This window comes from Oreochromis niloticus, linkage group LG13 (genome assembly GCF_001858045.2).
Source record: "Oreochromis niloticus isolate F11D_XX linkage group LG13, O_niloticus_UMD_NMBU, whole genome shotgun sequence".
In the NCBI taxonomy this organism is placed as follows: domain Eukaryota; kingdom Metazoa; phylum Chordata; class Actinopteri; order Cichliformes; family Cichlidae; genus Oreochromis; species Oreochromis niloticus.
This window is the reverse complement of record NC_031978.2, coordinates 18,011,649-18,034,908: the sequence shown is the minus strand read 5'-3', so window position 1 is coordinate 18,034,908 and position 23,260 is coordinate 18,011,649. Positions and strand designations below refer to the sequence as shown.

The 23,260-nt window shown below is 40.5% G+C and overlaps 1 protein-coding gene and 1 long non-coding RNA gene across 2 annotated transcripts in view; one reads left to right on the top strand and one right to left on the bottom strand.

Annotated features, from left to right (window-relative positions):
- Positions 1–12,786, bottom strand: part of golga7bb (golgin A7 family, member Bb) — a 20,518-nt gene extending 7,732 nt beyond the window's left edge. Inside the window, exons 1-3 of the mRNA XM_003451977.4 lie at positions 12,630–12,786; positions 4,749–4,874; positions 3,775–3,927 (exon numbers count right to left, since the gene is read on the bottom strand). Coding sequence (XP_003452025.1) covers positions 3,775–3,927; positions 4,749–4,874; positions 12,630–12,641 — 291 coding nt within the window. The 5' untranslated portion in view covers positions 12,642–12,786. The remainder of the gene's footprint in view (positions 1–3,774; positions 3,928–4,748; positions 4,875–12,629) is intronic.
- Positions 11,726–23,260, top strand: LOC112842004 (uncharacterized). Its single transcript, XR_003213564.1, has 2 exons — positions 11,726–12,499; positions 14,386–23,260. It is a non-coding gene; the product is annotated as an uncharacterized LOC112842004 (long non-coding RNA).

The following is a 23,260-nucleotide window of genomic DNA, read 5'->3' as shown; positions in this document are numbered from 1 at the left end:
TTTGATTAGAAATGTTGGAGGTAAGATGAAAACCCAAGCAGGACAATCAGGCTCCCATAAAAAAATAATCAGAGAGACTTGAGATCCAGTACCTGCAGACTACTTTTTCAGGATGCGTTCAGTGTTACACACGGTATCTAAAAGAGGTTACATTGGCCCAAGTTACTTTAACCTCTTCTAGTGTTTTCTTGAGTGGAAAATATGAAAATTAATTTGCAGTCCTTCTGCGCATACTGAGCATGCGGCATATGACACCAGCTCTCTCAAATCATTGCCTGGCTTTATTTTTCCTGAGCATTAAAATCCAAACTCAAAGTAATTCCATTATGCTCCAAGTATAGCAGCTATTTTTTCTGCATACTTCCAAGCCACTCATGTCAAGCAGATCTGCATGAATTGAATTACTAAAAATGATGAGTATGAGCTTTTCTCCTTTTGAACTTTTCCATTTGGAAGCTTGAGCTCCTAATTCAAAAGATGGCTCTCTTTAAGGCTAAATGTCATGCCTTGGTTAACTGTCAAGGCTCTAAAATATGAAGTGGACAGTTTATTTAGATTGCATTGGCAGTGGACGTTTTTCTCGGTTTTGCAAGTGAGCATTGCAGCAACTGTGCGAAAACCACAGAGCAGCAGTGGAGTGAATCTGTGCGGTTCAGGCCATGCTTTGGCACACAGATTCAAACAAGCATGTCTGTATACATTCTCTCATTCATTGCAACTGCACACAAACCGTTTTATCTGGAGATTTGAATAGTGTCTACGAAACCTAAGAACTGAATGTTGTTCCAGCGATGCTGCTGATAGCAACCAAATGTCTGCAGACTGATGGCCAGTCATGCCAAACAGACAGCTATTAGCTAAAGTGGGTTCATTAGAACGGCTTATTCAGCCTTAGCTATGCCTCCATGGGAACAAATCATGCTGATGTACCACGGCTCGCCTAAACTCTGCCAGTGTCATGTCGGCCAGCGCCGTGTTCCTCTGTGCCTCATTTGCACCCACAGAGCTGCCGCCACTACACACGTTAACCGATATGTACAACTCTATTAAAGAGAGCTTATTTAAATTCTTTATGATTTTCTAGAGATGCTGCGCATTTTAGTGTATTCCTCAGGTCTGAGGAGGAGACAGGAGAAGCATTTGCTTGCTGTAACTTCTTCCAACTACTACCTGCCCTGTTTTAACAAGGGCATTGCACAGATTTTATAATATTTGGCAGGGTGCAGACTCTGTAATGTCCAGCGCTGCTGATTCGGACATTTGCATTCCTAAGTACAGCTCTGCTGAGTAATGACTTCAAAGTTTCCGAGCTGCAGTGCGTGTGAAAATGGTTTTATTGAACATGACAAATTCACATCCTTTTTTGTGAGTTAGCTAAAGGTCATTGCAGCACACAGCCTAGAGCGATTAAAACAACACTGAGCAGTTCACTGAGCACTGTGCTCCTCTAGTATGTCAAAGGCCTGTTACAGCTGCAGGCCCAGCTGTTTATACAGTGACCCTTGTTAGTGGAGACTAAACAACAGAAGAAATATTTTTTGTCTCCCATTGGAAAAAGATACTTTTGCAATAAAATGTCTGGAAAACATTAGGACATTGGGTTTCTCAGTGAAAAGAAATTGAACTGAAGCCATCGAAATTCAGTGGTTTGCCCCGCTGTTCTTTAAATCAGTGAGATCCATGTGAAATAGCGCTGAGCACAAAGCAATCAATATTTGACTCATAAGGTATCCACACATTTCTTAACGCAACACAAACCATTTCCTTTTCTACAAACTCCAAGAGAATCAAGCATCGCGGTAAAGTGGCAGAGAGACACACAGAGGAGCCCTGACTAATCAGTTTACTGTGGTTCAGGGAAAAGGCCAATCCTTTCACTTGCTAGCGAGTTCTCGGGGCAGCTCAATCCTCTTCGGCGTAACAATATGACAGTCAAGTATCCAAGCTGTGCCTGTGTTGTACTGGCATGTGTGTGTGACAGCCCTTCTGGGAAAAGCTTTGTGTTTGTGACAGCATACGCACAATCCCCTGCTTATGCTACCAAATGCAATATAAAGGATTTTATGCGTGTGTACACGTGTCCTTTAGAACCCCATACTGTACGTTCAGCAACATTCTTGTCAATAATACGAGAAGAAAAGTAGGAGATGGAGGGCACAAAGTGTGCGTGAGGGAAGTCTTGTGAATGTTTTTACGCACATGTATCTGTTCTGACATGCTGGGAGCAATCAGTGTTCTTTGATGGTGTGAGATGTAAGCATCAAGGGACTCCAGTGAATCTGCACCCTGATCTGCCAGCGCTGTGTTGTGGGACTCGGACGCACATGAACACACAGCATCAACTTGGGTGGGTACACTTTATCATCATCAGTCACAATGTCGTTCAGCCAAGATGGCTGAGTTAAGCAAGCAAATAAACAACTCTCCTGAGAAACTGATAGAATCTCAGGATCTTAATGGGGCAGCACCCAGCTGACAGGGAGATGAAAAGAGTCTCAGACTAGGCCATTTCTGCATGGCTTCAACTCAGCAATAAGTCCTTTTGTACTTCTTGGTCAAGCTCCCAGTACCTCTGTAGTGCTTTGATAAAGAAATGTTTACAAAATGCAACAAGACAAGGGAGATGAATGCCGCGGGTGACAGAGATCAGAACAGAGAGGAATGCTGAAAACTTCATGCAGCTCCAGTTCTATCTAAAACGGCGGCGGGTACACACAAAATCACAAGAGGATTAATCATGCTCGCTGTGTCTGCCTATGCGATTGTGTTATGTGTGCGTGTGTTCCTGTTCCATTTCAGTGACTAACAAGCAGCCAGACAGCCATGCGGAGCTTTAACCACCTGTCCTTTGTCAAGATGGGCATCTTGGTTGCACTTCAGGTAAGTGTCAGCTGGCGTGCCATGCCTTATCCAGCGGCACACTTGTGTGGCCTTTAGAGTGAGTTTTAAACTCTGGTGGACAGAGAGAGAGAGAGAGATTGCATCTCCTAGAACTGTGTGTTCTCTTCTTAAAGACCCGGAAGATGCTTAATGTTTTTTTGAGTGGGAAAGAGTTGAATTCAATAGAAATTGACACATAGAGGAGAAAATAACACTTCTGTAAGTGGAGTTCATCATTGCACACTAAAAGGTTCACCGTCATCTCACATTCTGAAATTCTGGGCTCTGTCCACTGAGGCATTTGTGTGCATCTTTTGCTGTTTATTTTTCCAGGTTCCTCAGTCTCCTACCAAGGCATGTGGGATACGTGCAGCATGAATAATGTGCTATCACTAGTGAACTGTGTTTGGGTTTGCATGCCGTTTTCGCTATGCTTGTGCAATACCCAGAGAAGAGAGTGCAATACAGGTTGTCTCGTGCTGCAATTTAAAGACACATTCTAGTTCAAGATGTGGTTTCAGGTTTAAAAAGGGGCACAGGTATAGAAGACACTCACTGAACTCCATAAAAACAAAACTCACAAAGTAAGCCTGAGGAATAGATGGTGGCTGAATCCAAGTGTGCAGTAAACTGAATGAATGGTTGTATTTACAGCAAAAGTCTGTTGTTTTATCTACAACAGATCTTAAAGGCAATTATTGGAATAACAATTGTATTTTCCTATTTAAAAGGCTAAATGTAACTAATTTTAAAGCTACAACCTTTATAAAAAGCAGCAAACTGAAACAAAAACATGACAAGTTACAAAAACGCTGTGATTATACAGTATTTCCACCCAAAATGTAATATTTTGTGTGCTTTGTGTGCATGTAGGTGTACCTACATGCTTGTTACCTTTTCATATCGCGTTTCCATGCAGAGGAAGATGATGTAAGCTGTTGCACAAGCCAGACATCCTTCCAGGTACGACTGACCTCCAATTTTTTCAGCCTCAGCATAATAAGAGTTAAGGGTCTTCACCGTCTCCTCAAGTAAAGTTCGTTCAATCTACTTATAAACAAAAACAAACAGGTTGAAATAGGCAAGAGCAACACCGGTCATAAGGATGGCACAAGTGAAATATGTTCTGTTGGCCTGCCAAATATGCTGCCTGTATTCTGCTCAACCTCAAATACTCCGATTTTGTCAAGGAATAAAAAAAACTCACTTTGATTTCAGATTATGGAAAACCTGATGAACAATTACTTATAACTACGACAGCATTGTATTTTTTCCATCTGACAGAGAACATTTGCAGTAAATTGATGACAATTGATGTTTTCTCGCTCTGCTCTTTGTGTGGATTGTCTGCTTCATATGCAAATTGCTAGACAAATATGCAATAATACTCCTACATAACGCCATTCACTAATTAAAGCAAGGTAAAGAAAGTAAAATTGCTCTTTAAATAAATAGCACATTCTCTCACACAGTCTTTTAAGGCATCTACTTTTACTTTAACTGTTCACACCTGCATACATTCAAGAGATGTTAGATGGGGAGAAACATTATATATTACTTATACAACAGACGTTTGCATCCATTTGTGGATGATGCCCTTGTAATTATTATGCATAACGTGTGCATTTCAAGTATTAGCTCTTTGCTTTTGAGGACCAGCATTGCAGGAATGAGAAGTTTCCTGGTTTAAGAAGCATCCCATGTGTATAAGTGTTGTTATAAGTGTATCTGCATCTACCTGTAAGTTTAGCTTAACAGACAAGTCTACAGTATGGGCCATCAATCTTTCTGTATCAGTCAAATTAGAGTTATATGAATTGGGGGGTTATATTGCCTTTGTCTAGATATGTGAGTGTGTTTGGACTCACCCTGTTGTCAAGCTCTGAGGGAAACTTGGTCTGGAATCGGCACACAGTTCCTTCACTGTAGTCTCTCTGTATAAACACCTTGGTGACCAGCGATGGACTGTGTCGGAGCTCCTGAAGGTTGTGGAACTAAGAAGTTAGAAAACAGCAGAAAAAAACAGAGAAATGAATTCTGTGGTCAAGAATACATTTCAATTCATGTACAGTACTCTATGGATATAATAAGATAAGATATGTAGTATATATATATATATATGTTTGAGCTCCTCAATCTGCCTCTAAAGTTGAGCTCAGAAACTCTTTGCAGCAAGCTAATGTCTTATGTCCACAACCTTGTTCTTTCAGTCACTACACACAGCTTGTGGTCACAGGTAAGGGTAGGAATACGATCAACCACGCAATGTTCCAATAATACCCCCCCAAGAGCTACATCCCAGACTGGCTTGTTTGGACAGGTTGCCAAGAAGAGGACTCTTCCCTCTAAAAAGAACATGGCTGTGCAGTTTAGGTTTGCAAAACTGCATCTGAACGAACCACAAGACATCTGGAACAATGTCCTTTGGAGTTTAGATGACAGCAAAAACATAAACAACGTATCTGCACAAACATCTCATACCAACTGTAAAGCACGGTGGTGTAGGGTTGATGATTTGAGCTTGATTTGTAGCCACAGGATCCCCTCCTCTATCCTCTGATCTACCAAAGTATTAGTTAAATGTGAGGCCATCTGTCTGACAGCTAAACCTTGGCTCACATTGGGTCGTGCAACAGAAAAGTAATCCCAAGCATAGCAGCAAGTCTATAACAGAATGGGTGAAAAAGAAAAGAATCAAGATGTTGCAATGGCCCAGACAAAGTCCAGACCACAATCTGACTTAAATGCTGTAGTGGGACCTTATGAGAGCTGTGTGTAAGTGAATACCTGCAAACCTCATTGAAATGAAGCAACACTGTGAGCCAGAATGCCTCTCCTATGATGTGAGAGACTGATAAAGTCACACAAAAGAAAAAAAAAACAAAACTTCAAGTTCTTGCTGCTAAAGGTGGCTTTAAAAGCTGTTGAATCATGGAATGTACTTAGTTTTTCACAGGACTGCATAAAGGAAAGTGTAAAAAGGTTTTTGCTGCACAATAAAATTTAAGTTTAAGTTTGAAACTCAAGAACTGTCGCGACGTTAATGCACCAACATCTTTGACTTAAAGTAGCTGGCACTCTCATTGCTGTCTTCCAACATCAATGGGCTAAATTGATGTTGTAACATTAAAAGACTGTTCTCTACAGCACTTTGTTGGTGAACAGTATGTTTTACACCCAGTCATTTACATTAAAAGCATACAGCAACAAGCAAGTGGGGCACTGTAAACTTGTCCCCTGCTGATCTAAATTACTGTCCTCAAGAGGACGGTAATTAGGGATACAATAAAAGTAGAAGAGGAGAAGGCAGGGAGAAGGAGAGAAAATAAGGTGGGAAATATGAGGTTGTGTTCACTTCAGACAGAACCTGAAATCATTTTATAAAAACACTATGGTTCACATGATATGCTAAACATTTGTGCAGCTGTTAAGTTTTTTCTTTTTTTTAAGGCTTGGCCAGTTACAGCAGTGTCACTGTGACCTATATATTATCCAAGTACATGCTTGTACATGCATGAGGCAGAGAAAGACATTCCAAAAATTTGGGATACAGTGTATACGTCAATAGAGAAATCAATTTGCAGATCGTTTCAACCTTGCAGTTATTTGTAAATAGTAGAAAGAGAGCATATTTAATGAAACTGAGTTTTAAAAAGTCTAAAAAATTTACAAAAGTTTAAATGGAGGCCACAAAAGACTGAAAAGATGTGTCATTCTAAAAATCTTTGCCAGAAATGGAAAGGCAGCAGATGGAAATAGTTAGATTGGTTACAATTTAACAATAGCACTTCTTAGCATGAAACTGCAAAGAATTCATGGATTTCATTATCTGTGGTCAGTAATGTGGTGAATGATAAATCAAGCAAAATGTCACAGACAATATTGAGTAGCTGGAACTACACCTAATTAAAACATTCATTTTTTAATTACATGCTCGTGTTGTAATTACGTGGCTCATGAACACGTCTCAGAACCATGTCAGTGCATCCACAAAGTCAAGTAAAAACACATGTAACCAAGAACAGGAAATATATGAACAATATCCAGGAAACACTACTGTCCTGCCTAAGCCTCTGATAATTTAAAATAAATTAAGGTGAATCCTCAGAGTTAAGAAGGAAAGGGCCCTCCAGCCTGTTATCAGTGCAGACTTCAAAAAGTCTGCCTTAATGATGGCATGGTGCATTAGTTCACATGGACAGGATAGCTTGCACATCTGTGCACACTATGAATGCTAAATAATATATCGAGATTTTGGAGCAACAGATGCTGCCTTGTGGACATGTTCTGTCAGCATGGACAGTGCTAAAGCACATTCTACTGATATTATATCAGGATGTTTCCACGTCTGCAGTTTGGATCATTAAAAAAAATGACAAAGAAGACAAACTGTTGAGGAGCTGAAATACGTCAAGCAAGATAGCTCATCTTATAGACCTTAGTATTTAAGTATAGTATTTACTGATAAATAATCAAGTTCAAATTACTTTAAAAACACTGCATCTTTTTGGCAACAGGGTTGTAGCCAGACTTAGTACAGTGCCAGCCTTTCATCTCTATATATGGTCTATCACTCACGAGCAGGAATAGCATCCAAGCTGCTATTTTTGTCTGCTAACAGCCACAGTCATCCATCTCACAGCCAGAGCTTTTAATACACCCCCCCTCCCCAAAACACACACACACAGTTTTGGGTTTTTTTTGCTTTCCCTGTCTCTCGCCAACACGGAGCCCTTACTCTTTCTAGTGTTATCTTCAGGCTATCATGATGAACAACAAGTCCTACTATTAATAGAAGCAATTTACAGTTTCAGCACAGAGCTGAGCATCATTTATCCAAGTCAGAATCAGATGGCCACAAGAGAGAATCATTAACATCACGCTAGTCGGTCTTTTATGAACGTGTGCATGTGAATGTGATGCTATACATACATGCACTGCATGCATGTACATAAGTTAGATGTCTTTTTAGAACTGACTGGAGACAAGGCAGAAATATTTGTTGTTGGTCCAAAAGGTCTCTTTTTCTATTAGTTCACAAAGTTTTCAATGATTTGGCCCGCCAGTATATCTCTGACTTGCTCATTGTTTATAACCCGGTCAGACCTGTCAGGTCATCAGGTAGAGATCTTTTAAGAGTTCCTGGAAGTATGTTGAGGGTGCTTTCAGCTACTGTCTGCTGACTTGAGATCAATTACATCTGTACTGACATTCAAACACAGACTCAAAACCTTCTTTGCTCACACGTGTCTACCTCATTAGCTGTGTGTGTGGTTGTGTGTGTTCAGTTGTATTTTGTTGTTTTCACTGCCTTAAAGCATTATGAACCTACACAGCTTTTTATGGTTTTATCTTCTGTGTTAAGCACATTGAATTTATGCATAATGAACTGTGTTATATAAATAAAACAGTCAAGTGGCCCGTGTGATGTGGTGCACTAATCGAAAAAGAACAAAATGAAAAGTCTCTGTTAAATGCATATACTAGGGCTGGTTAAATGCATTTAAACACATATGTAAATAAAAAAATCTTTAATAGTGGAAATGAAGAACATAAAATGACAAATAAAATGGAAAAAGAATGAAATAAACAAGATTTAAAACATTGCAACTTATTAAGCTACTATGCAAACAAACTCACATAAAAAACACCACTGTAAAGGAGTGACTCAATGTTTATCCTGTGGTTTTAATTGAAAAAATAATAGAAACATTGGATTTTTCATCCTGCTAATACCTAAACACTTGTTCAGAATACCAGGGTAACACCATCTTTTCACTGACAGTTTCTCTGGGAGCAGTCCAGTCACCCAGTCACGAGTCATCTGAGTAAACCTTGTTGGCTTTGCCTCACACTGTCACATCCAGGCCAGCAGGACAGTTGGCCCCGTGCTGACCAACTGACCTCTGCCTTACATTTCTCTACTACACATAACTTACACTAAAAGAAGAAAGGCGGGAGTCTCCCTCCCTGTGATTTGCCTAAACATGAGGCTTCACAGTATCCCAATCTCACACTCCATGCAACTGAGGCCGATGAGATTAAAGCTGGAGAAACACTTTCAATTTCAGCCTTATAAGAGGCTACATATTTAACCTTTTAACCTGTCTTCTTGCCAAAACTCCTTTATACTGAGTGACATCAATAATCATGATTATGTCGTCAAACTGGGAAATCAGACTAATAAAACATCTTTGTCAAACTCATTGCCATATTTCATGATATTTCATGACCTGCATTTACTAGACTAAGTCTGCTGGTGGAGATGAGTATCAGGGGTGATTTGTAATAAAAGGACAGAAGGGAGAGTGAGAGGGAAAGTTTAAAAGATGGTAGCGAGACCTGTTTTTATGGATGGTTTTAAGTGAGTATCAGTAACGAAATAACAAGAGGCAAAGCTGGAGGTGTCAGAGTTGAAGATGCTAAGATTTTTAGAGTGACCGTTATGACAGGATTAGAAATGAGTATATCAGAAGAGCGGCTCAGGCTGAGCAGTTTGGAGACAAGGTTAGAGAGGCAAGGCCGAGATGGTTTGGACATATACAGAGGAAAGACCACAGAGAAGATTCATGGATGCAGGGAAGGAAGGTTAGTGTTGCAGAAGAGGATGCTAGGGGTAGGGTGAGATGAGGGCTGATGACTTACTGTGTTGACCCTTAAAGACAGCAGCCAAAAGAAGAAGAAGTAAGAGCAACTGGACCAGTAGGATGCTGGTGGATGGCTCTGACTCGTTATCTATGACAGTTTTATACTCACTCGAGAGTTACTTACAGTTGATGAAACAGCAATTTTTTCATTTATTCTACTGAACACAAAAAAAACATTCTTAGTCTTCTGGTGGTGATATGAAATGCAGAAGTATCTCTGTATATTTAAACCTTGAAAACAAACAGGTTTTTCTTGGTAGACTGCTTATTCCTCTCCTTTATGGGAGCCAAGGGTTCAAATCTGGTCTATTCCTGCCTCTAAATATAGTGCAGAAGCAGACACCAATGTTAAAGTGTGATACTGATCACACAGGCCTCTGTTAAGAAGCTCTGCATGGTGCTACGCTGTCTGACTTCTATTTCCACCCACCCATCTTTTACGTTATGTTTAATATTTTTTGCCTGCACACTGATTAGATTTCAGAAAAACGTGCCTCACCAGGTAACAAGCGCATAGAAAGGTACTGCATCAAGTAAACAAGGATGAATAAAAACCACATAGCTAATCTTTACTGCATGGCAATGACAGACATATCCTAAATTACTAAATAATAAACTGCCGTCCCCTTAGACGCAGTTCATTTCAATTTTATTGTGAGTAATTTTCTTGAAGGACTTTCATACGATGAACAAAAAAAGAGCATTTTCATACCCTATGAGCATACTCTGCCAAGTTGAGCAGACAAAAAAAACTAAGAAAAATATCATATTTTCTCTGTCATATTCTTTCAGTCCTACATGCTGAATCAAACCCACACTTTAATTCCCGCAGTTTGCATCTGTAGATCTGTGAGCCTCATCGCTCTGACGTGTTTCCTAGTTAAGTCACTCCGACTCAGGGAGCACATACAGACGACACGGGTGAGTGCTGCCAGTGGGCAGGCATTGCAAATGGTACACAGACGATTACAGCACAGTAAATGCATCCAGATTTAGAAACTTCATTCTTGTTTTCCGCAGCCTTTCAGCATGTTTTGTTACAGTCAGCTCCCTTTTGAGCCCTTCATAATATAAGTGATTCTCTGCCATTGAGAGCAGAGTTTTTAATGCTTGCTGCCAAGCTGGGTTATCCAGAGGTCTATAAATCAATAATGTTTAGACACTGTTGACAAAACTGTGAGACTGTCATGACATCTAGGTCGAAGAACAGCAACTGTGGGACCAAAGCTTACAGAAGAAATAATTTTCAGGAAAAAGGACAACTTTGTTTTTCTTTTCTCAGTGGGGAGCTAAGTCTGTGCAGGTCTCTGTGGTGATTTCAGTGCTTTTACACATTATTTCTTAACAGTGTCATACTCAAGCTGGAGAAAACCTACAGTCTGTGAGGAAACTCTGGCAGTAGTGGACTTAATGGATCCAGAGAGCGTCCATGCAGCATAAACAGTCTGCAGAATGAGCTGAGTGTTACTCAACACTTAATGCAGTCGTTTGCTGACTTGGCAAACAATAAATGTCATAGAATGAGTTCTAATATAATATGTGACAGGGAAGTAGAGACAGGCTGAGAGGCAGATGGATAGGAAGCAAACTGTGGTGCTCATCTCAGACTCATATCACCGATGGTTACAAACTGCAGCAGCCTGTTCGCATTAAATATGGCATGGATAATTGATGGGCTTTGGACATTAAATCTGTCCTAGGTGCATACACTGCATGGGTTTGAGTGCATGTGCATGTTGTGTTCCTGTGTAGGCATGTGTGTGTCTGTGTGTAATTGATGGGGCTTGGACAGGGATACTGGCAGACCACCAAAGGAAGTCAGGGACACTCTGCCAGGGTCTTGCAGGCTCAGAAAAAAATATATGCATCGATCTTGCCAAGCTTCTTATCCCCTGCACCTTCACCTGCAGAATCACTGTTTAAGAATTACACCTTCACTCAGAAATAAGTTAGATGGTCATGTATGCACAGTCACACGCATGCAAACACATTGTTGTATGAATATAGCCTTTCCAAATGTGCTGTCTCCTCTAATGAGATCATGATTATGATAATGTCTTCACCAATATGGTGATGCAAAGTGACGGAGGGGAAGACGTGCTGCTCAGCCTGATGGCTTTTGGGGTATTTTGGCAGGTACCTCTGTGACTGATTTTCTGAGTGCAATAGCATCACAACTGTGCTACATATAGTCACAAAACTACAGTATGTATGTAGTTGGGTTGTGGATGTGTTTAGTCTGAGCCATGAGTACTGAGAAAATGACACTTTAATTTGTCCCACAGCATGGTGTGTCTGTTTAATGTATTTTTGACTTCCATATATCTTTACATGATGTACAAACATATAATCATTTACACACAAGGCTGGGGTTTGATAATTCATCGCAGTTGGCTGGTTATCCAGCAGTTGTGCTCTGTGATACTAACCGATGACACTAACAGTTATGGGATCTCTGCATTTTCTTGAATAAATAATTTCCATGTTTTTTGTGGGCGTGAAGGAAGTCTGACAGTGGAGAGTTAAGGGTGTGGCAGGGATAAAGATTTATCGAGCTGATTTAAAAGTATGACCAAGGCAAAGACATGGTTATGCTGTCCCTGTCCATGGTGCTGACTGCTCCATCATCATTACCACTGTCATCAGCCTCCTCCGCTTTGAGCCTACTGGAGCTTTCTGAGTGATACTGGTTTCTGTTTCTTATCAGGCAATGCCCGAGAAAGCAGTATCTGTGTTGGAGGGGGAAAGGAAAACAAACACTTGTTTATCAGACGATATTAGTCACAGCTTCTAAACACTGATTAAAGTAGAAGAAATTGAAGCTGGGGAAGGAAAAAAAAAATGTCCTGACGTAAGGATAACGTTACACGACTTCAAATTCACACAGCTCTCAAGATCCAGTCGGCTGATTTGATTGAAGTAAAACAGCGTTCACCCGAACCACGATAAGACAGAAATCGGAGGCACAAAAGGTAAGACATTCAGTTACAAGGCGGCAATTCTCAAGCTGCATTTCTTAGAAAAACAGCAAAGGGAGGTGCACAATACATCTTAGAGCTTTTTTCATAAAGCACTCACAGAAAATGTAAAGAATTTCCTTACCTCTGTCGCCATATTGCAGTGAGAGGGTTGCGGGATCTGTCCCGTGCTGAAAACGGCAACCGTTTGCGCGTGCTGTTTGGGACAACGCAACTACAGCCCGCCGGTAAGCGGTCGCCCGCGTGCACGTGTGTGTGCGTGACTGCGCGCGCTCCTGCTGGAGACTCACGGCGGGATGCGGTCACTGGTGGTTATGCTAATTCCATCTGAATTTCTGTTTATCCAGAATAATCTGCTTTCAGATTCAGTCACAGTTTCAGAAAGCAAACGAAGGTTATTTTGAAGCATCAGCAGTTTATTTGGGTTAGTTTTTCCTTTTTTGCCCCCCTTTTATTTTAGGGCTATATTAATAATTACAATGATTATCAATAATTCAAACAAAGTGTCCTGGCTGCTGCTTCTGTTTGTGACCACTCCGGATACCCAACAAACGCTATATCTCTGTCCTGTTTCTACAGCGTGGAGTATTAATAATAATGATGATAAAAATGGTCATTGGGTATTAGATCATAACCTTGAATGGTAAAGTGATTCCACTGGGAATATTACAGCAAAGTTTGTTTGTTTGTTTGTCTTTTAAACAGATGACTCACTCGTAACTGCTAGCATGCAGCAATACTTCTGTTCAGTCATACTGACCCTGTTTTCATATCTAGGCAGTGCTTATACTCCTATCTGATTAAAGGAGACTGGTTATGATGGAGATATGAATCATACTGTAGTCCATATGTCAAATGCACCATCAGGATATACTCGTATTCAACATTTCTCATTCAGAGCCCATTCAGATGCACCGCATTGCTGCATTTTTCCTTTCAAGAAATAGAAAATTCTTGCAGGTCATGGACACACCAAGGTCTTACCTGAGGTGAATTATTTAGAAGGTTGGCTTAAACTTCAAAAACGCAACTAAAATGTGGTAGCATGATAAAGACTTATATGTTTGTGCTACTGAAAATGTTTTTGTTTAGATAAAAATGAGAGAATGAAGAACTACAGGGAGTAAAAAAACTTTGTTTGACACCATGACTGCAGTGTGCTGAAATGAACGACTTCTCCAAGGCTTACATTGCATCCCTCAACTCCCTCAAATCAAACACAGGCAATGCAAACACACATTATATTTAGAAAGACACAACAGCAAGCAACTCTTGTGAATGGAAACAGAATCCAAAAATAAGACAGGAGTGCTCGAGCAAAATGAAAATTATGCAAAACTAATATTATCTGCCAAGATCCCACTGCTTGCTCCAGATTGCTTGAAAAGATGCGTATCTAATCACACACTGGCACAGATTCCTTTGGGCTGTGTTTATTTATATCCACATTCACATGTTTTGTTTGCATGTGAATCTGTGCGTGTGCTCTCCATATGACAGTCTCTGATATATCTTAAGCTCAGTCACATGTACATATTATTAGGCACGCTGACCGCACCATATGACTGAGCTGAAACACACTATTATTCAGCGGATGCGGCTTTTAGTGTAAATATTTAATTTATGTGCATATTGAAGTGGAATACATAGCAGTGAAACTCCTACACTGCAACAGGAAGAAATGCCCATCACACACCAGAATACAGGTGACTTTAGAAAATCTTGAAGAAACATAAAAAAAGAATATCTAATGCATATTTAATACGTTATCTGATTTGTCAACATGACAAAGCTAAATTTTGATACAGTTTTAAACCTAAATAATCACAAATAGGAGCAGATTTATTTATTTATTGTATCCTTTGTGATTGTAATCCTAGAAGATGAGGGGACTCCCCAAACACTTGTGTGTGGTAGACAGTGGATCATTGCGTGGAGGAGATGGACCACACCAGCAGGACTGGTATCTACGCCTCAGTACAAGGAAGTAAAGGAGGAGCCCTGGCAGAGTCCTCCACGATGACCTCTGATGGGCTACTTGAGCATTTTTCAGACAAACAGACTCCATGAGGCACGTGAGAGCTCAACATCCCACATTTTGTGAGACCTGTGCTCACAGACCAGTACTGTGCAGCTCAAGTTGAATTCACTCGCAGACACTGGCACTGGCAGGTCTACCAGTGGTGCCTTACTTTCTTTATAGATGAGAGCATATGCACTCTGAGCACATTTGACAGACATCAAAGAATCTGTGGCAAACATTATGCTGCTTGCATATCGTCTGTAATGATCTGTAATGACCTGTGATGAAGTCTTACCTTATTTATATTTTTTTCTTTTTTAAGCAGTGCATATTCCCGACTGTTGGATTGACTAAAGTCAGCTGGAAAGTCTCATTAGATGATCTTGAATTGGATGGCCACATCTAAATCGATTACAGTATTTGCTTTTGATTAGCTTAGTGAACCATAAATACTCCTAGCATACAGCCACACAATCCTGGATAGGATAGTTATTGAGAAATTTCATGCTGAACTAAAGCACTGAATTAATAGACTAACATAAACAAACTATGCTGTGCCATTGCTAAGAAGGAAGGTGGGGCTGAGGTGATATGTGATGTTGTTGCTGACAGCTGTGACGGCTATTTTGTGCATGCGTGAGCATTTATATTTGATCACAGGATTGACACATACGTACTGATATGCTAAGCTGACTGAGATAGGAAAGGTATTGGGATTTGAGCTGTCTTTTGGGTTTCCAGCGGATATAAGCAGGCTGTAAAAAATTACAGGGTTGTTACATTAAACCTTCCATCGTGGCTGAACATATGCATTCCTATTCATATTGAGAAAGTAATGAAAGAAGACGTCTTCATATAATATCTCACTCTGCTATTTCAGTGTGAGTCTAAATCGACACTTCAGCAGAAAATAATAACGTTGCCACAGCCCTAAATTATCATAATGACCCATAGTGCTGTACATAGACACACACTGACCGCACACAAATATTGCCTTTTTCACTTTTCGTATTTCATGAAATATTTATTTCAGCAAAACATTCTTGGTTTCTGCCTCACTCCAGAACTGCCAGTTTCTATTTGGACCCTGTGCTGTGAAATGTTGAAGATGGTGATACTGACCCTGCAATGAAAAGGAAAATAAGAACTTGAGAAAACATCAGCTATATTTTTTTCTCTTCCCATGTCCTTAAACTTGCAGTGTTAAGGTAGAATTAAACACTTTGTCAGGGTTTCTTGGTTAAAGTGGTTTTGACTTGTCAGGTTAATCAAATCATCACCTGCACTGTGGAAGAGTGACCAGTACATTGCACATGACATGACATGTGAATGGACAAAATCAATAAGCACTAAGGATTTTTAGTCCCCATTCACTTATTAACATCCCAGTTTGAATAACACTGTGCTCGAACATTATGTTTGGCTTTCAGAAATGAATGCACTGTGACAATCCTCACTGTTACACAGATCAGTTTGTTGGTGTGCTTGGTTGCTGTCATGAAAGTCTTGTCTTCATTTGTGCCTTTTTATGCATGTGTGTGTCACTGGATTTATGACTGTGCTGTCCTGAAATGCCGTCCTGCCCCTTTTTCAGTAATCATATCAGAGCTGAAAATTTCAGGAGCAGATTGTATTTCCCATGAGCTTTGCATTCCTAAAGCAATCAGTCCGAGTTATCTGATTTGTTTATGTAGTGCCACTTGTATGGATCTCACAGTGTCAGCGTCAGTACAGATTCTCACTTTACTTTTGTGCGTCTCTCATGCAACCTCTACAAGGGTGTAATGCATGCGACTTGCGCTCATGCATGCCGTATTTTGTATCTCCAGCACATCTGGGCTCAGTGCCATTGCAAACACGCTTCTCCTATTGACTTAACCACAAGTTGAGAATCTCTCTCACACACACTTATGCACAGAATTGGTCTGTAAGACAGTCAAAGAGATCCTGTTCTCTTCCAACATGACAGGAAATGAGAACATTCAAACCAAAAAAATATATTAACTTGGAATCTATAAAAGCAAATAAACATCTTCTCAAATGCCTCCCAACATTTTGGACAGTCAAATGAAATAAAACTCAGCAAGTTGTCTTTTTCACTCTGCCACACATCCTCAATCTTTTGTAAGAACCCATTGGCTTATTTGGTGTCTATTTGGCCTCTCAGCAATTGGTCTGGTTCTGCTAGCAATCAGATCTGAGTCAAAGACTTTTCCATTTTAAAGCAAGAGGATGTTCTCATATCTGATGTCAATGCTGGCTAGGTAACTCCCGCATATTAAGCTAGTATATGGGAGATTCACATGTCATTGTCGTAACACAACTCTAAGCAGACATTTAGGAGGAAAATGCTTATTCTGAGTGAATAGCCACATTTACACCTGCAGAGAAAAGTTAAAGAAAGGAGCTGATGAAGAGAATTATAAGAAAGGAAGAGGCTAATTATTACAGACAGAGGGGAGGAAGCTGTGATTCAGAGTATCCAGGCCTTTGTTTCTTCTTGCTGAGAAATAACAAGAACTGGGTGGCAGACAGATACATGAAAGAGGCTGACAACGTTGCATGTTCCCAATTATGTCGTGCTTGAGCCAAAGTACAAACAGAAGAAATAGGAAACATCCTTGTTATAAAATGCAGAATCTTCAATAACATAAAATGTCGCACTTAAGGGCTTGAATGGGGCAATACAAAGAAATAATCCATCTGCATAGAAATATGCATTCATTCCAAGACAGGCTAAAAATATTTCAATAAGGAGAGATCATTAGAAGGAGCTGAACATGATTTATTGACGTATAGAATTCAATATGAGGTATTTGGCGCTTAGACTCTGATGGCCCATCACAGCAGAACAGAATCCCAGCGGTGATAAAGATTAGGACAGGATTCTAGATGCTTTTGGTGGAGATGAAGATGGAGGCTTGAACGATGAGGAAGAGGCGGTGATGGCGAGGAAGTGGGTTGAATCTGCAAGGAAGAAAGACAGATGCGCAGTGGGATTTAAAATACGTGGAGTGAAGGCTAATTGGCCTGAAGAAGGCCGGCAGTGTGGGAAAGTGGCCGCCAACACCTGAGAAACAGACAGATGAATGACTACAGAGCTTCCTTATTGAACTTACGCATAAGCTTTATTACAATAGAACTGAATAGGACATTTGGGATGATAGAATGACATGCCAGAGGCATACAAAAGATTTTCATGTAATAAATTTCAGATCAAGGGAAACACATCAGTATTACTGAGGTGCTCTGAGCTATCCGACACAGAGGTTGCAAAGGAAGAAAGAAGAGCGAGTGTTGGGAAGGGAGCGAGGTCAAAACAGAATACAGAAAGGTAGAGAGGATGCATTTTTGTGCATGTAATCCCACATGAGCAAGAATACAGTTAATTTAGCAGTGAGGAAGATAATAACATGCAACAAATGGAATCCCTTGCCACTTTGAGGTAGTCAGAGGCTCCACGAAGGACTGCTATTATGTAAATTCTTGTAAGAATAAATAGAATGGAATAAGACAAGAGACGATGGAGATTTAAATGAGTTTGTCATGAACCGAGCTCCATTGTAACGCTTGTTGCTCAAGGCACTATGAAGGCATAAGGTTGGCATGCTCACATTAATGACAAACGACAAGCAATGGTTGTGATAGACTCTCTATATCTATATTTCGATAGAGACTGACACGAACACTTCATCTTTTTCCCACTTAGATGCCACAAATTGTATTTTGCATTCCCTTGCTTTCCGCTGTCCTGCCAGATATTACTATTCTCACTGTATGCTGTGGTGACAACTGTGGCTCCTCAGTCTACCCACTGCCAGAGGGAAGGAGGAAAGATGAGTCAACAGATTCCTGCCTAGGTCTTCATATGCACACTGCTGCACTGCCATATAAAGACATATTCAGCTTTGTTTAAATAGAACACACATACACAGAGAATAGCTGTCCCTTCCCGTTGAAGTACAGAGTCAGAGTGTTAACATGTGAGCCTTACTGCATGGTTATTGAGTGCTTATGTTGTCTAGCTTTAATCCAAAGCTTTGTTTGACGTGAAGCTGGATTTGTAAACAGATTACTGGTTGCAAAATCCTAAATTCACAAAACTTATTTTCTCATAGTGGATTGGTGTTCAGAGTGCACAATGTGGCACTTTTTTTTTTTTTTGCCAATGTGCCAAAAGATTATAGACTTTCCCTGACTCACTCTCTTTGGAGACTGATATCCATGGGAAGGTCTGAGGCCAAGGTTGCTACAGAGGAGGTGAAGCAAGCTATAGTTAGCCAGCTGCTACAGCTGCTACTTTTTAGCTTGGCAGGCAAGCTAATTTTAGCAAGAATGAAATACAATGAAAGGACTGACGCCCATCTGGACAAATGCAGTAGAAGTGAGTAGAAAACTATTAGCATGGCTGTAGATTTATGCATCCTGCCCTATGATAGCAGGGATAGGCTCCAGGCCCCCCTTGACCCTGAAAGAGAATGGATGCATGGTGCTAGGGATCGAATCATTCTTATGCAGGCTTCAGGCTGATGTTAGCCAATGATAGCTCATCTGCATAAATGTCATAAACATCACCAGAGCAATCTACCACAGATAAAATATAGCTAGCTAGCTAGCTTACCTTCATGCTAGAGAAAACAGTAATTGGAGACCGGTGCACAACCAAAATGGTCAGTGTAAAATGTGTGGAATTAACTTGCAATTTTGTTGCCTTTGAAATGCTTATTTTGAAGATGGGGACCAGGTCTGCGACCACTCAAAGTCAGCTGCTGTCCTCAAAGCAAGTTTGATTGCCATAAAATGACAGAAAGCCAGAGCCTGCTGCTATAAGTTTGCAATTTAATGAGGAAAAGTTGGCACTTACTTGATAATGTGGTGATGATCTAAGATAAATCAGAAAATTCTACCAACACCTTGAACAGAAATTCTCATTCACTGTTTAGATTTAGAGTCTAACCAGAACCTCACAGATTTTAAATAGAAATTCATAATTCAGGAAAGTGATTTAACTGCAAAATGACACAATAAGCCTCACTTTTATGAGTATATAATCGTAATATAGTTAGCTGGCCACCCGTTGAGTCAAATCCCCTATTGCAAAGAAATGTGTCGCTAACAAGTTATGATCATTGATGCAGGGTGGCTCAGATTGGTTGCAACTTTTGGCAATCTGTGTTCATAAATTAAATGGCAGTTATTTGCAAACATTTACTTTCTGCCTGAGATTGCAATCAGTGATTGCAGTCATTCTAAATGGGATCGTGAATGTTTGGAGGCAGGTTGCTTCTTGCCAGGCAACCACTCCACGTATTTTAAACCTCACAGTTCATCTGTCATTTTCCCTTGCAATGCCTTCGTGCAACCCACCTCCTCTTCATTTCTTCCTCTTCCATGTTATTCAGGCTCCATCCAAGTCTCCATCCTAGTCCCCACCACCAGCGTTTAGAGTCCAGGGAGTCCTGCTGTAATTCCTATCACTGCTGTGATGGGCTATAAGAGTGTAATTGCCAAATAGCTTAATTGAATTTTGTATATTAATAAATCACGTTCAATTCCTAGCAAAGGAAGGGTTGGTTAACCAGCTAATAGTAAGTCAGACATGCAGCATGTATATCTAGATCAGCATATTGAACTACAATATGCATGATATGCAGTACAATAGTTCAACATAAAAGTGTAGGACAGTTTAACCTAAGCCATTTTGGCTAATGCTAGCAACAGGATGCAGTCTACAGTTCCAGCCATAATTGTTGTTTTCTAGATGCTAATTAGAGACATCCTAAAGGATTGCCACTTCCCTGAGCAAACACCAAAACATCCACATATTGCCAGCTGACAAACGGAGGTGCAATGTTGTTTTAAACACATCTGATTATCACACAAAAATTACCACACTCCTCAGTGACAACAACACCTGTGAAGCCTTAAGACAAGACCCCACAAGCAACTACAAAAAGAAAGTCATCAGTTGCCTACAAGAACTGGAAAAGGAAAAAGCCACTGACTGCCCTACATACCACCACCTGTACCCAGGGGATGCTATACCCCCTGTATATATGAACCTCTGAAGATACACAAAGTCCCACTCAGACCTAACAGTATCAACTCAGTCACCTACAACATTTCCAAGCACCTTGCCACCATCCTAGATCTCCTTGTGGGGTCCAGAAACTTACACTGGATCCAGATGAAACCAGAGTGTCCTTTGGTGTGGTCTCACTCTTCACTTGTGTACCTACAACTGAGGCAGTAGAAATAGTCAGAAAACAGCAATACAGCTCCTTAGAGAACAGAACCAGCTTTACCCCCGATCAGCAAACTGTTAGACCTCTGCCTTAGCACCACATATTTTAAATACAACGAGGGTTTCTACAGACAAAAACATGGATATGCCATGGGCTCCCCTGTATCATCCACAGTAGCCAACCTTTACATGGAGGAAGTGAAAAGTAATGCTGTTGGCTTCAGCATTTAGCCACTGGTATAGATATGTGGATGACACCTGAGTCAATATCAAAACCCAAGAAGAAGAAACCTTCACTGTTCACATCAGTGGATAGAAACGTTAAGTTCACCAGGGAAGACACAAAGAATAACAGTTTGCCATTTCGGGACTGTGCTGTGCACACTGAGGAGAATGGAAACATCAACATTGAAGTTTACTAGAAGCCCACACACACCCACCACCCTCTGGAACACAAACTTGGAGTAATCAGGACCCTGCAACACCAGGCAGAAAACGCTTCCTGTAAGCCGGAAGGAAAAAAGAAGGAACACACACATTTAAAGATAGCTCTTAAATGTGCTTATCCTAATTGGGCTTTCATCAAATTAGCAAAGACACACAGTAAAGAAGGTCAGACACCAAATAGGGAGAAACAGATCATCCCTAATGTAGCAGGTTTATCAGAGAAACTCAGAGAAGGAATCAGAGAAGGAGAGTCTTCTCCAAGCATGACATTCCAGTGTACTTCAGACGCAGCCACACACTCAGACAAAAATCAGTTCAGACCAAGGACAAAACTCCCAAACCTACACTCAACAACGCAGTGTATGCTGTTTAGTGCAGTGAGGAGTGCTGAGACCTCTACACTGGAGAAACCAAACAGTCACTCCACAAACGCATGGCACAACATAGAAGAACCACCTTGACAGGACAACACTCAGCTGTACATCTGCACCTTTAAGGATAAAGGTCACTCTTTCGATGATGCCAATGTTCACATTCTGGACAGAGAGGACAGATGGTTTGAAAGAGGAGTGAAAGAAGCCATCTATGTCCACTGTGAACCACCATCTTTGGACACAGGTTGTGGCTTACTACACCAACTATCTGCCACCTACAATCCAGTTTTGAGATCCCTTCCCAGACACCTTAATGCCCACTCACATCTTGCATCAGTTGATCTCAATAAGTCACATGATAGGGTAAGGTGAGGTCTCACAGTGGCTTTACCCAAAACCTCTGCTGATAATGACCCCCACTCTCTTTCACATCTTGTCTCATGTGATGAGGCATATGATCAATAGTGGGTCGACAACTCCCGATAGGGCTTAAATACCTGGGACTCCCCACCATTTGGTCTTAGAAATGAAGAAGAAGAAGTCATCAAGAAAGTCGCTTTTCTTTCCAAGTTCCTTAGAGTACCATGATCTGCATGACTGAGAACCTACACAGACATCCTAAAGGATGATTAGCTGTCGTGGTGATGTTGATGCTGTATTCAATTCTGAAACCTTGTTTAAATAATGATCAACATGTCTTTCAGCTGTAGCTGCTTTGAGATGGACACGTATTTGAAACAGTCTGCTGGGACATAGAGACACATACTCATAGCTTCCCACTGAGCTAGTGGAACTCAAATACATATATGTCTGGTTTGTTGCTATGGTTTCGCTCACCTTAGAGTCTGCTACTGCGCCTTGTAAAAGTCCCCCAAAATAAAACTTATTACTAAGGCATGAGGGGATTTATTTCATATTCCTGTGGAAATGTAAAGTGTATTTATGAATAATCAATGAGGTAGCTTTCACTAAACAGTCACTCTGGTGTTTCTCTCCAACTTGATAGTGTTTCTGTCTCATTGTCTGTGATGTTTATCTATTTTCAGCACTGTTTGATTTAAACCATTAGGACCAAAATAACTGTCTTTTGTTTCGTTGTTTCTCCTGCCTTTGTTTGTGTAGTACTGTTTGATCAAATTCAGTATCAGCTTCCCTTAGGGCAAAGCACCAGAGCTGCCATGCATGATTATTAAACAACAGCCATGGACTCACAAAAGGGCACATTCATGGCTAAAATTCAATGATGTGATTTCAATTTGTGCTTGAAGAAATCCAAAAATTATAGCTGTTAATGGAGGCAACAGCTAAACTTTTTCCCCCCTTCATTTCTCCAGAGATGATGTCAGCTGAACGCAGTTCTTGTATACAGAGCTGTGTAATCTAAAGAAGCTGATCTATTTAAAACAGTCAGGTTAGATTGCTTTGAAGTTCTTGATGTTTGTTCTGGATTAGAGAACTAAGATTATACATTGCTGATTTGAATAAACAAAAGATATAGGAGTGTGTGTCTGGAATGACTTGTGTAACTCGGACCAACAAAACGCATCTTGTTCAATTTTTACCGTATTAAATGAATTGTTTTCCTTCTAACTATTGTTTGCAACAACTTAAAAGATTCAAACCAGACATAAATCATTTCAATAAAGCAAAACAGAGTTTCCCTTAAA